The 17,941-nt window shown below is 36.3% G+C and overlaps 1 protein-coding gene across 6 annotated transcripts in view; it reads right to left on the bottom strand.

Moving 5' to 3' along the window:
- LOC133571970 (ELKS/Rab6-interacting/CAST family member 1-like) overlaps positions 1 to 17,941 on the bottom strand; it is a 69,121-nt gene that overhangs the window by 3,883 nt on the left and 47,297 nt on the right. For 5 of the 6 annotated variants that reach the window (XR_009810473.2, XR_009810475.2, XR_009810474.1 and 2 more), the window contains 2 exons: positions 12,646 to 12,806; positions 12,416 to 12,563 (listed from right to left, as the gene is read on the bottom strand). Coding sequence is in view for 3 of the 6 variants with exons in the window: in XM_061924535.1 (XP_061780519.1) it covers positions 12,416 to 12,563; positions 12,646 to 12,806 (309 nt within the window). In the remaining 3 variants the exon portion in view is untranslated. Of the gene's footprint in view, positions 1 to 12,415; positions 12,564 to 12,645; positions 12,807 to 17,763; positions 17,821 to 17,941 lie in introns of all 6 variants that reach the window. The other variant, XM_061924537.1, reaches the window with a different exon arrangement.

Raw genomic sequence — 17,941 nt, 5'->3', positions numbered from 1 at the left:
TATAGTACCGCAATACTAATGAATCATATTCCGTACTATACCAGCCTGGAAAAAGTCGGGCCCCAGTGCGACTTATATGTTTTTTTCCTTCTTTATTATGCATTTTCGGCAGGTGCGACTTATACTCCGAAAAATACGGTATATACTAGGGTTGTACGGTATATATTAGTATAGTACCGCAATACTAATGAATCATATTCCGTACTATACCAGCCTGGAAAAAGTCGGGCCCCAGTGCGACTTATGTTTTTTTCCTTCTTTATTATGCATTTTCGGCAGGTGCGACTTATACTCCGAAAAATACGGTATATACTAGGGTTGTACGGTATATATTAGTATAGTACCGCAATACTAATGAATCATATTCCGTACTATACCAGTCTGGAAAAAGTCAGGCCCCAGTGCGACTTATATGTTTTTTTCCTTCTTTATTATGCATTTTCGGCAGGTGCGACTTATACTCCGAAAAATACGGTATATACTAGGGTTGTACGGTATATATTAGTATAGTACCGCAATACTAATGAATCATATTCCGTACTATACCAGCCTGGAAAAAGTCGGGCCCCAGTGCGACTTATATGTTTTTTTTCCTTCTTTATTATGCATTTTCGGCAGGTGCGACTTATACTCCGAAAAATACGGTATATACTAGGGTTGTACGGTATATATTAGTATAGTACCGCAATACTAATGAATCATATTCCGTACTATACCAGCCTGGAAAAAGTCGGGCCCCAGTGCGACTTATGTTTTTTCCTTCTTTATTATGCATTTTCGGCAGGTGCGACTTATACTCCGAAAAATACGGTATATACTAGGGTTGTACGGTATATATTAGTATAGTACCGCAATACTAATGAATCATATTCCGTACTATACCAGCCTGGAAAAAGTCGGGCCCCAGTGCGACTTATATGTTTTTTTCCTTCTTTATTATGCATTTTCGGCAGGTGCGACTTATACTCCGAAAAATACGGTATATACTAGGGTTGTACGGTATATATTAGTATAGTACCGCAATACTAATGAATCATATTTCGTACTATACCAGCCTGGAAAAAGTCGGGCCCCAGTGCGACTTATATGTTTTTTTCCTTCTTTATTATGCATTTTCGGCAGGTGCGACTTATACTCCGAAAAATACGGTATATACTAGGGTTGTACGGTATATATTAGTATAGTACCGCAATACTAATGAATCATATTCCGTACTATACCAGCCTGGAAAAAGTCGGGCCCCAGTGCGACTTATGTTTTTTTCCTTCTTTATTATGCATTTTCGGCAGGTGCGACTTATACTCCGAAAAATATGGTATATATTAGTATAGTACCGCAATACTAATGAATCATATTTCGTACTATACCAGCCTGGAAAAAGTCGGGCCCCAGTGCGACTTATATGTTTTTTTTCCTTCTTTATTATGCATTTTCGGCAGGTGCGACTTATACTCCGAAAAATATGGTATATATTAGTATAGTACCGCAATACTAATGAATCATATTTCGTACTATACCAGCCTGGAAAAAGTCGGGCCCCAGTGCGACTTATATGTTTTTTTTCCTTCTTTATTATGCATTTTCGGCAGGTGCGACTTATACTCCGAAAAATACGGTATATACTAGGGTTGTACGGTATATATTAGTATAGTACCGCAATACTAATGAATCATATTCCGTACTATACCAGCCTGGAAAAAGTCGGGCCCCAGTGCGACTTATATGTTTTTTTCCTTCTTTATTATGCATTTTCGGCAGGTGCGACTTATACTTAGAAAAATACGGTATATACTAGGGTTGTACGGTATATATTAGTATAGTACCGCAATACTAATGAATCATATTCCGTACTATACCAGCCTGGAAAAAGTCGGGCCCCAGTGCGACTTATGTTTTTTTCCTTCTTTATTATGTATTTTCGGCAGGTGCGACTTATACTCCGAAAAATACGGTATATACTAGGGTTGTACGGTATATATTAGTATAGTACCGCAATACTAATGAATCATATTTCGTACTATACCAGCCTGGAAAAAGTCGGGCCCCAGTGCGACTTATATGTTTTTTTCCTTCTTTATTATGCATTTTCGGCAGGTGCGACTTATACTCCGGAAAATACGGTATATACTAGGGTTGTACGGTATATATTAGTATAGTACCGCAATACTAATGAATCATATTTTGTACTATACCAGCCTGGAAAAAGTCGGGCCCCAGTGCGACTTATATGTTTTTTTCCTTCTTTATTATGTATTTTCGGCAGGTGCGACTTATACTCCGAAAAATACGGTATATACTAGGGTTGTACGGTATATATTAGTATAGTACCGCAATACTAATGAATCATATTCCGTACTATACCAGCCTGGAAAAAGTCGGGCCCCAGTGCGACTTATATGTTTTTTTCCTTCTTTATTATGCATTTTCGGCAGGTGCGACTTATACTCCGAAAAATACGGTATATACTAGGGTTGTACGGTATATATTAGTATAGTACCGCAATACTAATGAATCATATTCCGTACTATACCAGCCTGGAAAAAGTCGGGCCCCAGTGCGACTTATATGTTTTTTTCTTTCTTTATTATGCATTTTCGGCAGGTGCGACTTATACTCCGAAAAATACGGTATATACTAGGGTTGTACGGTATATATTAGTATAGTACCGCAATACTAATGAATCATATTCCGTACTATACCAGCCTGGAAAAAGTCGGGCCCCAGTGCGACTTATATGTTTTTTTCTTTCTTTATTATGCATTTTCGGCAGGTGCGACTTATACTCCGAAAAATACGGTATATACTAGGGTTGTACGGTATATATTAGTATAGTACCGCAATACTAATGAATCATATTCCGTACTATACCAGCCTGGAAAAAGTCGGGCCCCAGTGCGACTTATATGTTTTTTTCCTTCTTTATGCGACTTATACTCCGAAAAATACGGTATATACTAGGGTTGTACGGTATATATTTGTATAGTACCGCAATACTAATGAATCATATTCCGTACTATACCAGCCTGGAAAAAGTCGGGCCCCAGTGCGACTTATATGTTTTTTTCCTTCTTTATTATGCATTTTCGGCAGGTGCGGCTTATACTCCGAAAAATACGGTATATACTAGGGTTGTACGGTATATATTAGTATAGTACCGCAATACTAATGAATCATATTCCGTACTATACCAGCCTGGAAAAAGTCGGGCCCCAGTGCGACTTATATGTTTTTTTCTTTCTTTATTATGCATTTTCGGCAGGTGCGACTTATACTCCGAAAAATACGGTATATACTAGGGTTGTACGGTATATATTAGTATAGTACCGCAATACTAATGAATCATATTCCGTACTATACCAGCCTGGAAAAAGTCGGGCCCCAGTGCGACTTATGTTTTTTTCCTTCTTTATTATGCATTTTCGGCAGGTGCGACTTATACTCCGAAAAATACGGTATATACTAGGGTTGTACGGTATATATTAGTATAGTACCGCAATACTAATGAATCATATTCCGTACTATACCAGCCTGGAAAAAGTCGGGCCCCAGTGCGACTTATATGTTTTTTTCCTTCTTTATGCGACTTATACTCCGAAAAATACGGTATATACTAGGGTTGTACGGTATATATTTGTATAGTACCGCAATACTAATGAATCATATTCCGTACTATACCAGCCTGGAAAAAGTCGGGCCCCAGTGCGACTTATATGTTTTTTTCCTTCTTTATTATGCATTTTCGGCAGGTGCGACTTATACTCCGAAAAATACGGTATATACTAGGGTTGTACGGTATATATTAGTATAGTACCGCAATACTAATGAATCATATTCCGTACTATACCAGCCTGGAAAAAGTCGGGCCCCAGTGCGACTTATGTTTTTTTCCTTCTTTATTATGTATTTTCGGCAGGTGCGACTTATACTCCGAAAAATACGGTATATACTAGGGTTGTACGGTATATATTAGTATAGTACCGCAATACTAATGAATCATATTCCGTACTATACCAGCCTGGAAAAAGTCGGGCCCCAGTGCGACTTATGTTTTTTTCTTTCTTTATTATGCATTTTCGGCAGGTGCGACTTATAGTCCGAAAAATACGGTATATACTAGGGTTGTACGGTATATATTAGTATAGTACCGCAATACTAATGAATCATATTCCGTACTATACCAGCCTGGAAAAAGTCGGGCCCCAGTGCGACTTATGTTTTTTTCCTTCTTTATTATGTATTTTCGGCAGGTGCGACTTATACTCCGAAAAATACGGTATATACTAGGGTTGTACAGTATATATTAGTATAGTACCGCAATACTAATGAATCATATTCCGTACTATACCAGCCTGGAAAAAGTCGGGCCCCAGTGCGACTTATATGTTTTTTTCCTTCTTTATTATGCATTTTCGGCAGGTGCGACTTATACTCCGAAAAATACAGTATATACTAGGGTTGTACGGTATATATTAGTATAGTACCGCAATACTAATAAATCATATTCCGTACTATACCAGCCTGGAAAAAGTCGGGCCCCAGTGCGACTTATGTTTTTTTCCTTCTTTATTATGTATTTTCAGCAGGTGCGACTTATACTCCGAAAAATACGGTATATACTAGGGTTGTACGGTATATATTAGTATAGTACCGCAATACTAATGAATCATATTCCGTACTATACCAGCCTGGAAAAAGTCGGGCCCCAGTGCGACTTATGTTTTTTTCTTTCTTTATTATGCATTTTCGGCAGGTGCGACTTATACTCCGAAAAATACGGTATATACTAGGGTTGTACGGTATATATTAGTATAGTACCGCAATACTAATGAATCATATTCCGTACTATACCAGCCTGGAAAAAGTCGGGCCCCAGTGCGACTTATGTTTTTTTCCTTCTTTATTATGTATTTTCGGCAGGTGCAACTTATACTCCGAAAAATACGGTATATACTAGGGTTGTACGGTTTATATTAGTATAGTACCGCAATACTAATGAATCATATTCCGTACTATACCAGCCTGGAAAAAGCCGGGCCCCAGTGCGACTTATGTTTTTTTCCTTCTTTATTATGCATTTTCGGCAGGTGCGACTTATACTCCGAAAAATACGGTATATACTAGGGTTGTACGGTATATATTAGTATAGTACCGCAATACTAATGAATCATATTCCGTACTATACCAGCCTGGAAAAAGTCGGGCCCCAGTGCGACTTATATGTTTTTTTCCTTCTTTATTATGCATTTTGGGCAGGTGCGACTTATACTCCGAAAAATACGGTATATACTAGGGTTGTACGGTATATATTAGTATAGTACCGCAATACTAATGAATCATATTTCGTACTATACCAGCCTGGAAAAAGTCGGGCCCCAGTGCAACTTATGTTTTTTTTCCTTCTTTATTATGCATTTTCGGCAGGTGCGACTTATACTCCGAAAAATACGGTATATACTAGGGTTGTACGGTATATATTAGTATAGTACCGCAATACTAATGAATCATATTCCGTACTATACCAGCCTGGAAAAAGTCGGGCCCCAGTGCGACTTATATGTTTTTTTCCTTCTTTATTATGCATTTTCGGCAGGTGCGACTTATACTCCGAAAAATACGGTATATACTAGGGTTGTACGGTATATATTAGTATAGTACCGCAATACCAATTAATCATATTCCGTACTATACCAGCCTGGAAAAAGTCGGGCCCCAGTGCGACTTATGTTTTTTTCCTTCTTTATTATGCATTTTCGGCAGGTGCGACTTATACTCCGAAAAATACGGTATATACTAGGGTTGTACGGTATATATTAGTATAGTACCACAATACTAATGAATCATATTTCGTACTATACCAGCCTGGAAAAAGTCGGGCCCCAGTGCGACTTATGTTTTTTTCTTTCTTTATTATGCATTTTCGGCAGGTGCGACTTATACTCCGAAAAATACGGTATATACTAGGGTTGTACGGTATATATTAGTATAGTACCGCAATACTAATGAATCATATTCCGTACGATACCAGCCTGGAAAAAGTCGGGCCCCAGTGCGACTTATATGTTTTTTTCCTTCTTTATTATGCATTTTCGGCAGGTGCGACTTATACTCCGGTGCGACTTATACTCCGAAAAATACGGTATATACTAGGGTTGTACGGCATATATTAGTATAGTACCGCAATACTAATGAATCATATTCCGTACTATACCAGCCTGGAAAAAGTCGGGCCCCAGTGCGACTTATATGTTTTTTTCCTTCTTTATTATGCATTTTCGGCAGGTGCGACTTATACTCCGAAAAATACGGTATATACTAGGGTTGTACGGTATATTTTAGTATAGTACCGCAATACTAATGAATCATATTCCGTACTATACCAGCCTGGAAAAAGTCAGGCTCCAGTGCGACTTATATGTTTTTTTCTTTCTTTATTATGCATTTTCGGCAGGTACGACTTATACTCCGAAAAATACGGTATATACTAGGGTTGTACGGTATATATTAGTATAGTACCGCAATACTAATGAATCATGTTCCGTACTATACCAGCCTGGAAAAAGTCGGGCCCCAGTGCGACTTATATGTTTTTTTCCTTCTTTATTATGCATTTTGGGCAGGTGTGACTTATACTCCGAAAAATACGGTATATACTAGGGTTGTACGGCATATATTAGTATAGTACCGCAATACTAATGAATCATATTCCGTACTATACCAGCCTGGAAAAAGTCGGGCCCCAGTGCGACATATATGTTTTTTTCCTTCTTTATTATGTATTTTCGGCAGGTGCGACTTATACTCCGAAAAATACGGTATATACTAGGGTTGTACGGTATATATTAGTATAGTACCGCAATACTAATGAATCATATTCCGTACTATACCAGCCTGGAAAAAGTCGGGCCCCAGTGCGACTTATATGTTTTTTTCCTTCTTTATTATGCATTTTCGGCAGGTGCGACTTATACTCCGAAAAATACGGTATATACTAGGGTTGTACGGTATATATTAGTATAGTACCGCAATACTAATCAATCATATTCCGTACTATACCAGCCTGGAAAAAGTCGGGCCCCAGTGCGACTTATATGTTTTTTTCTTTCTTTATTATGCATTTTCGGCAGGTGCGACTTATACTCCGAAAAATACGGTATATACTAGGGTTGTACGGTATATATTAGTATAGTACCGCAATACTAATGAATCATATTCCGTACTATACCAGCCTGGAAAAAGTCGGGCCCCAGTGCGACTTATATGTTTTTTTCCTTCTTTATGCGACTTATACTCCGAAAAATACGGTATATACTAGGGTTGTACGGTATATATTTGTATAGTACCGCAATACTAATGAATCATATTACGTACTATACCAGCCTGGAAAAAGTCGGGCCCCAGTGCGACTTATATGTTTTTTTCCTTCTTTATTATGCATTTTCGGCAGGTGCGACTTATACTCCGAAAAATACGGTATATACTAGGGTTGTACGGTATATATTAGTATAGTACCGCAATACTAATGAATCATATTCCGTACTATACCAGCCTGGAAAAAGTCGGGCCCCAGTGCGACTTATATGTTTTTTTCCTTCTTTATTATGCATTTTCGGCAGGTGCGACTTATACTCCGAAAAATACGGTATATACTAGGGTTGTACGGTATATATTAGTATAGTACCGCAATACTAATGAATCATATTCCGTACTATACCAGCCTGGAAAAAGTCGGGTCCCAGTGCGACTTATATGTTTTTTTCCTTCTTTATTATGCATTTTCGGCAGGTGCGACTTATACTCCGGTGCGACTTATACTCCGAAAAATACGGTATATATTAGTATAGTACCGCAATACTAATTAATCATATTCCGTACTATACCAGCCTGGAAAAAGTCCCCTAATTTTCCTCCCCCTGTCGTGACATTGCTGGTTTTACCAGCAGAGGAGCATGTTGGGCAGCGCACACACACACAGAGTACTTACAAGCAGACACAGTGTATAGACATAAAAGGGAGAACGGACGCATTTTGGTGTGAAAAGTAAAGATAAAGGTGTAATGCAGCTGAGATAGCTGCTAGTTTTTTCTATGTTTTTATTGAATAAGTTGTAGGTGTATTTATTTCAGTATAAAAGTGTTTTGCTTGGGTCATGAAATGATGATAATGGTGTGCCAGGGCATACATACATTTTATATTTAAATCTCTGGAGTCTACATCAACTTCACATCCATTCCTCATTTCAAAATGTTTTAGGTTTTTTTATGTTGTTTTTCCGCCCTTTTTTGTCAAACAAAACTATGTTTTTTTTATGGCAAACACACAAAATATGCAAAATCTTCCACCAAAAATATTTTTCTTAGTGGAATATTTGATGTGACGTAATGGGAACCTTGGATAGGTCAATAATTCATAATAACATTGATTTTGAATCACATTTATGTTTTGAGCAATGACAGTTTGAAAGGAAAAAACCCAGCTTTGTTTTATTAGTCAACATTCCAACTTTTTCTAAATTACATTTCACCTTTAAGCTTTTTTATTTCACTTTTGTTATGTTTTTGTTTATTTTAATAGTATTTTCAGAATGTGCCGTGGGCCTTTAAAACATTAGCTGTGGGCCGCAAATGGCAAAAAAAAATAAAAAAATAAAAAAATCTGCGTCCTTTCTGATTTCAATGCGTTAAAAAGACACAAAAAGTGCGTTAACGCCAACACTGTTTGACGGCCGGGTTAGCTTACTAAAGTGCAATTTTAAATTTTGCGTGAAATATCCTGCTGAAAACGTCTCGGTATGATGACGTCAACGCGTGACGTCACGGATTGTAGAGGACATTTTGGGACGGCATGGTGGCCAGCTATTAAGTCGTCTGTTTTCATCGCAAAATTCCACAGTATTCTGGACATCTGTGTTGGTGAATCTTTTGCAATTTGTTCAATGAACAATGGAGACAGCAAAGAAGAAAGCTGTAGGTGGGAAGCGGTGTATTGCGGCCGACTGCAGCAACACAAACACAGCCGGTGTTTCATTGTTTACATTCCCGGAAGATGACAGTCAAGCTTTACCATTGGCCTGTGGAGAACTGGGACAACAGAGACTCTTACCAGGAGGACTTTGAGTTGGAATGCGCAGACGCGGTACTGTGAGTACGCTTCCAAACATTTGATCGCTTGCCCGTACGTGCGTGCCGCTATGTGCATGTCACGTACGTAACTTTGGGGAAATATATGTGCTGTATGAACTTTGGGGAGGTGAACGGTGCTTTGGGCTGTGGGATTGAGTGTGTTGTGCAACCAATCTGGCGCCCTAGGCAAGATTTTAGGTGGCGCCCCCCCACATCGGCAGTGAAGTGTATATACTCACAAGAAACCGAATAGCTTTGTCTTTGACCTTTTTTTTTACTTAAAGAAAGCAAATTAACAATCAGAATAGTTAACAAGATTAAAAAAAAATATGAATAAATAAATTAATGCAAAAAATAAAAAATGAATATATGAAATACAATATTTTTTACATACATATTGCTTAATTAACATTAATGATGTGCACTTTAACAACTAGGCTTACAACTATACCTGATATATAAAGGGGTGGAAAAGTGACTATTACCTGCAGGGCAAACATGAGCTAACCAGAAGGCAATAACAATGTAAACAAAAAACACCTGCTTAAAAGATCTAATACAAATGTCCCTGAGGAATGTAAGGTGGGAGTACTGTAATTACCTAACGTTACATTATTATTTTCCATAACAATTTAGCCCCCTCCACAATTAACCCGACGTTAAAACAGAACTAGCTATTTATTGATTAGCAATTGCCGAATCATGTAACATTAGCTTAATGCTAAAAAGCCAGGTTACTATCACATTCTGTAACAGACAAATAATTTCATGTAGGCTAACGTTACCTACCTGCTACTCTGTATTTTATCGTTTCTCCTCCTCTTCTTTTCTCTTTTTTCTTCCCTGGGCACCTGACAGTTTTGGCCGTTTTGACATCTTGTGTTGATTTTTTGATGTGGTGACGTCCAAAAAGAGTCATGATACGGGAAGGGAGGGGGCTCACCGTGCGGGGGGGGTAATGTTGTAACAAATAATATTTCTATTATATAGGCTTTACTTTGCATTTTAATTAACGTGGGATTATTTTTTGTATTTAGAAATAATAGTACCAACTTTTTTTCTTTTTTTTTCTCCCAACATTTGTGGCACTGGCGTGGCGCCCCCTGATGGACGGCGCCCTTAGCATTTGCCTATACGGCCTATGCCACGGGCCGGCCCTGGTTGTGCAGGTGTTTGAGTTGTATTGGCGGGTTATATGGACGGGAGGGGGGAGGTGTTTGTTATGCGGGATTAATTTGTGGCATATTAAATATAAGCCTGGTTGTGTTGTGGCTAATAGAGTATATATATGTCTTGTGTTTATTTACTGTTTTAGTCATTCCCAGCTGAATATCAGGTCCCACACAGCATCTTCCCTATCTGAATCGCTCCCACTGCATACCTGCCAACTTTTGAAATCAGAAAAACCTAGTAGCCAGGGTCCAAGGGCCGCAGGCCCCGGTAGGTCCAGGACAAAGTCCTGGTGGGGGGTTCCTTCGCCCCCCAACGCAAAATGATTAATAGCATTCAGACAGGTTAAAATGTTGCTAAAACCATCACTTTTCTATCAGTCACAGTGACTTTTCAAAACAAAAATATTACAGCAAAAATCATATGGTTGACATGTTTATTCTGTAAGCTAACTTCAATAGTTTGAAATTATTTTGACAGTTAATGCCAGTTATCCTGTCAACCTTTCACAAGACTTCAATTTGTTAATTGAAAGTATAAACAGTATAAACACTTTTTACAGTAAACAAATGGTAAAACAGTACTAAACAATTCCATAAAAAAAAAAAATTGGTGTCATTATTAACTTTCTGTCCAAGCTTGTATAATATACTGCCTTGTTCAATTGTAAAAAATTCTGTGCCTAAAATTCACATTTCTATCACAATTATCATACTGTAAACATGGTAAGCTAACTTCATTCAAATGAATAGTCCTGTCAATACCATGGAATTACAATTCGAATGTAGTTTTTTTGTAAGCCTTTCAAAAGAATTCAAAATATGAAAAATTTATGAAAATTAATTTAAGCCATCAGACACTTGAAAAGTGGCACATCACATCTCTAATGTAATCATTTTAACTTTTCAACAGAAATAGCACTGCAAAAATATTAAGGACATACTTCTGTATTTTGGTAGTTATGCTGTCAACATTTAACAAGATTTCTTCAACTTGGACTTGAAAGCATAAATAGTATAAACACTTTTAACAGTATGTCGTGCTGTGATATACAGCCGACAGGATTGCGCACCAAACACGAAGCAAGGCCAAAGCGCATATGCATGGTGCAGGAGAACAAAGGACTTCTTTCATTTAAGGTTTGTGATAAACCATCAAACTCATTCGTTAAAAGGACTCTATAGTAATATAAAGCGAATTTTTCTGGACATTATCATGCAAGAAAAGTTTATTTTTGGGACCGCGATCACCGCGTAATGATTTTTAAAGGTTGCATTACAAACATTTAACTGTCCCATGTGATCAGCCAGTGCGATTGGAAATCCATGCTCAATTATTGCCTCCGTAAATAAAACTTCGGCATTTATCACATCCAAAGAATCTGTTTGGGCGACGGAAAACGTTGAAAGTTTTCCACTTGTATCGCTAGCAACGGCATTAGACTTGTGTTTTTTTGTCCCAACGTGGTCTTTTACATCGCTAATTCCTCCGTGTCCGATCGAAAAATCTTGTCTGCACAAGGTGCAATTCGCGTAGTTTTCACCCTTTTTTTTTTTTTTTTTTTTAATTAATGAAAAACCGTATTTTTTATCACTGCAACCGTAACCCTAATAGGTTGATGAAAACCGTACGAATTACGGGAAAACCGGAGTAGTTGGCAGGTATGTGAATATCAGGTCCCACCCACCTCTCACAGCATCTTCCCTATCTGAATCGCTCCCACTGCCCTCTAGTCCTTCACTCTCACTTTCCTCATCCACGAATCGTTCATCCTCGCTCAAATTAATGGGGAAATCGTCGCTTTCTCGGTCCGAATCGCTCTCGCTGCTGGTGGCCATGATTGTAAACAATGTGCGGATGTGAGGAGCTCCACAACCTGTGACGTCACGCGCATATCGTCTGCTACTTCCGGTACAGGCAAGGCTTTTTTTATCAGCGACCAAAAGTTGCGAACTTTATCGTCGATGTTCTCTACTAAATCCTTTCAGCAAAAATATGGCAATATCGCGAAATGATCAAGTATGACACATAGAATGGACCTGCTATCCCCATTTCAGTAGGCCTTTAAATACATTTCTGCCCCCTGCTGGCGAGCTGGTGCACGAGCAGCACGTGTGGTGTCATACCTGCTGCTTGAGTTGCTGCACCAGTCGGTCCTTCTCTCGCTTGAGCAGAGACACTTCATCCTGGGTCTTCTTCTTCTTGGAGGAGGAGAGCTCCAGCAGGGCAATGTTGGCGTCCTTCTCACTGATGGCAGCCAACAGCGCCTCCTGCCTGGTGGTTGGGACATCAATAAATGAGAGCCGCGCCGTTGTCGGAATGGAATGGATCAATACTCCATCGATTGAGTCCTCACTTCATCTCCAGCACTTCCTCCAGGTGCTTCCTGCGCTCAGCTCGCAGGGTGGTGAGGTGGGCCTCCTTCTCGCACAGCGACTGCTGGGTGGAGGACAGCTTGGCCCTCATGGACTCCAGCTCCTGCTTGACTTTCTCCATGGCGCCCAGCAACTCCTCCATCTTGGAACACACACATTAACAAAGAGTTCAGCGATAAAACGGGGAAATCTCCACAATTTTCATGAAGTGTTCTAACAAACCCAAAAGCAGTGCAGTTGTCACGTTGTGTAAATGGTAAATAAAAAGAGAATACAACAAATCCTTTTCTACTTATATTCAATTGAATAGACTGCAAAGACAAGATATTTAACGTTATATAGCTCATTTGGAATTTGATGCCTGCAACATGTTTAAAAAAGAGCTGGCACGAGTGGCAAAAAAGACTGAGAAAGTTGAGGAATGCTCGTCAAACACTTATTTGGAACACCCCACAGGTGAACGGGCTATTTGGGAACATGTGGGTGTAGGGATGATGATGTTCGAAACCGGTTCTCCCGGTTGTTCGATAAGAAAAGAACCGATTCCATGGACTCGAATCCCTTTTTGAGAACCGGTTCCCCGCTATCGAGGCCACTATAGTAAAGAAAAAGAGTTGGTTCTTTATTCGAATCCCGTCCCACAGGAAATGCATTGTGGGACATCACAGGAAATGACGTCGCTCAGTCATTCGAAAACAGCAAAAATAACGGACCGGGAAAAAACGCCTCAAGGCATGGCTTCATTTTACAAAAAAAATGACGACGAGGAAACGGCAATATGCAATTATTGCCAGGCTTCGCTCTCGTGTAAGGGGAGCAGTACAACAAACATGTTGAAACATGTTCAGGCCGCACATAACCTGAACGTTCGAGAACCGTGTCGTGTCTTCGACACGTGGAGAAGCAGCGACAGAGATGACGAAGCATGCCCCGCTTCCTCTGCTTCAACCTGCACATGTGAATAATGTTGTATAATAGACTGTATTTATGTTATTCACATGTGAATAATGCTGTATAATAGACTGTATTTATATTATTCACATGTGAATAATGCTGTATAATAGACCGTGTTTATATTATTCACATGTGAATAATGCTGTATAATAGACTATTTATATTATTCACATGTGAATAATGCTGTATAATAGACTGTATTTATATTATTAACATGTGAATAATGCTGTATAATAGACTGTATTTATATTATTCACATGTGAATAATGCTGTATAATAGACTGTATTTATGTTATTTACATGTGAATAATGCTGTATAATAGACCGTGTTTATATTATTCACATGTGAATAATACTGTATAATAGACTATATTATTCACATGTGAATAATGCTGTATAATAGACCGTATTTATATTATTCACATGTGAATAATGCTGTATAATAGACTGTATTTATGTTAATCACATGTGAATAATGCTGTATAATAGACTGTATTTATATTATTCACATGTGAATAATGCTGTATAATAGACTGTATTTATATTATTCACATGTGAATAATGCTGTATAAAACTGTATTTATGTTATTCACATGTGAATAATGCTGTATAATAGACTATTTATATTATTCACATGTGAATAATGCTGTATAATAGACCGTATTTATATTATTCACATGTGAATAATGCTGTATAATAGACTGTATTTATATTATTCACATGTGAATAATGCTGTATAATAGACTGTATTTATATTATTCACATGTGAATAATGCTGTATAATAGACTGTATTTATATTATTCACATGTGAATAATGCTGTATAATAGACTATTTATATTATTCACATGTGAATAATGCTGTATAATAGACTGTATTTATATTATTCACATGTGAATAATACTGTATAATACACTATATTATTCACATGTGAATAATGCTGTAAAATAGACTATTTAGATTATTCACATGTGAATAATGCTGTATAATAGACTGTATTTATATTATTCACATGTGAATAATGCTGTATAATACTGTATTTATGTTATTCACATGTGAATAATGCTGTATAATAGACTGTATTTATATTATTCACATGTGAATAATGCTGCATAATAGACTGTATTTATGTTATTCACATGTGAATAATACTGTATAATAGACAATATTATTCACATGTGAATAATGCTGTATAATAGACCGTGTTTATATTATTCACATGTGAATAATACTGTATAATAGACTATATTATTCACATGTGAATAATGCTGTATAATAGACCGTATTTATATTATTCACATGTGAATAATGCTGTATAATAGACTGTATTTATGTTATTCACATGTGAATAATGCTGTATAATAGACTGTATTTATATTATTCACATGTGAATAACGCTGTATAATAGACTATATTATTCATATGTGAATAATGCTGTATAATAGACCGAATTTATATTATTCACATGTGAATAATGCTGTATAATAGACTGTATTTATATTATTCACATGTGAATAATGATGTATAATAGACCGTATTTATATTATTCACATGTCAATAATGCTGTAAAATAGACTGTATTTACATTATTCACATGTGAAGAATGCTGTATAAAAGACTGTATTTACATTATTCACATGTGAAGAATGCTGTATAATAGACTGTATTTATATTATTCACATGTGAATAACGCTGTATAATGGACTGTATTTATACTATTCACATGTGAATAACGCTGTATAATAGACTGTATTTATACTATTCACATGTGAATAATGCTGTATAATAGACTGTATTTATATTATTCACAGGTGAATAATGCTGTATAACAGACTGTATTTATGTTATTCACATGTGAATAATGCTGTATAATAGATTGTATTTATGTTATTCACATGTGAATAATGCTGTATAATAGACTGTATTTATATTATTCACATGTGAATAATGCTGTATAATAGACTATTTATATTATTCACATGTGAATAATGCTGTATAATAGACTGTATTTATATTATTCACATGTGAATAATGCTGTATAATAGACTGTATTTATGTTATTCACATGTGAATAATGCTGTATAATAGACTGTATTTATATTATTCACATGTGAATAATGCTGTATAATAGACTGTATTTATATTATTCACATGTGAATAATGCTGTATAATCGACTGTATTTATATTATTCACATGTGAATAATGCTGTATAATAGACTGTATTTATATTATTCACATGTGAATAATGCTGTATAATAGACTGTATTTATATTATTCACATGTGAATAAAGCTGTATAATAGACTATATTATTCACATGTGAATAATGCTGTATAATAGACTGTATTTATGTTATTCACATGTGAATAATGCTGTATAATAGACTGTATTTATATTATTCACATGTGAATAATACTGTATAATAGACTGTATTTATATTATTCACATGTGAATAATGATGTATAATAGACCGTATTTATATTATTCACATGTCAATAATGCTGTAAAATAGACTGTATTTACATTATTCACATGTGAAGAATGCTGTATAAAAGACTGTATTTACATTATTCACATGTGAAGAATGCTGTATAATAGACTGTATTTATATTATTCACATGTGAATAACGCTGTATAATGGACTGTATTTATACTATTCACATGTGAATAACGCTGTATAATAGACTGTATTTATACTATTCACATGTGAATAATGCTGTATAATAGACTGTATTTATATTATTCACAGGTGAATAATGCTGTATAACAGACTGTATTTATGTTATTCACATGTGAATAATGCTGTATAATAGATTGTATTTATGTTATTCACATGTGAATAATGCTGTATAATAGACTGTATTTATATTATTCACATGTGAATAATGCTGTATAATAGACTATTTATATTATTCACATGTGAATAATGCTGTATAATAGACTGTATTTATATTATTCACATGTGAATAATGCTGTATAATAGACTGTATTTATGTTATTCACATGTGAATAATGCTGTATAATAGACTGTATTTATATTATTCACATGTGAATAATGCTGTATAATAGACTGTATTTATATTATTCACATGTGAATAATGCTGTATAATCGACTGTATTTATATTATTCACATGTGAATAATGCTGTATAATAGACTGTATTTATATTATTCACATGTGAATAATGCTGTATAATAGACTGTATTTATATTATTCACATGTGAATAAAGCTGTATAATAGACTATATTATTCACATGTGAATAATGCTGTATAATAGACTGTATTTATGTTATTCACATGTGAATAATGCTGTATAATAGACTGTACTTATATTATTCACATGTGAATAATGCTGTATAATAGACTATATTATTCATATGTGAATAATGCTGTATAATAGACCGTATTTAGATTATTCACATGTGAATAATCCTGTATAATAGACTGTATTTATATTATTCACATGTGAATAATACTGTATAATAGACTATATTATTCACATGTGAATAATGCTGTATAATAGACTGTATTTATATTATTCACATGTGAATAATGCTGTATAATAGACTGTATTTATTTATATTATTCACTTGTGAATAATGCTGTATAATAGACTATATTTATATTATTCACATGTAAAAAATACCTAAGTGTTTATTGTCTATTGTGAGCAAACCGTGGTGCTGAATTTCCCCCAGGGATCAATAAAGTACTTCCTATTCTATTATATTCACATATGGGACGCGGGTTGTCTTACGTCAGCACCGGAAATTGTCAAATCAGTTGTTCACCTGGCGGCTTTTTTTTCGGGGACGAACAGGGAAGTCCTTCTTCAGCCGCCGTCTTGTTTTATCATATATTGCTGCTTTTGCACCTGTCAATGTTTACTTTTGTATGCACATTAAATCAACAAAAAATCCTGACTTTGGAGCAATGTTCACGGACTCTAGTCTTTAGCTCTCTATTAGACGCAATGCTTTTCCGTATTGGGACCATGATTTCGGTCCTAACTTGTTCACACCTCCTCATATGGAAGCTACTTTTCCTTGTTGATGTCTCAAGAAGGGTAGAAATACAATAAAACACACATGCACACACACACACACACACACACACACACACACACACACACACAGGGCTCGTACCTTAGACCACTTTAAGTGGGCGAGGTTGGACTCATGCATTGCATTGAGTGAGTACTTCTGACAGGCGGTGAGAGAGAAGAGGAAGAACAAGAAAGAAACAATGACGAAGAGAGGAGGGGGGGGCGGCCAGCGAAGAGGAAGGTTAAAAAATAAATAAATAAGCAAAAAGGATGATGAC

The sequence above is a fragment of the Nerophis lumbriciformis genome, linkage group LG29, assembly GCF_033978685.3.
Source record: "Nerophis lumbriciformis linkage group LG29, RoL_Nlum_v2.1, whole genome shotgun sequence".
Lineage (NCBI taxonomy): Eukaryota > Metazoa > Chordata > Actinopteri > Syngnathiformes > Syngnathidae > Nerophis > Nerophis lumbriciformis.
This window is presented reverse-complemented; position numbering and strand designations above follow the sequence as displayed.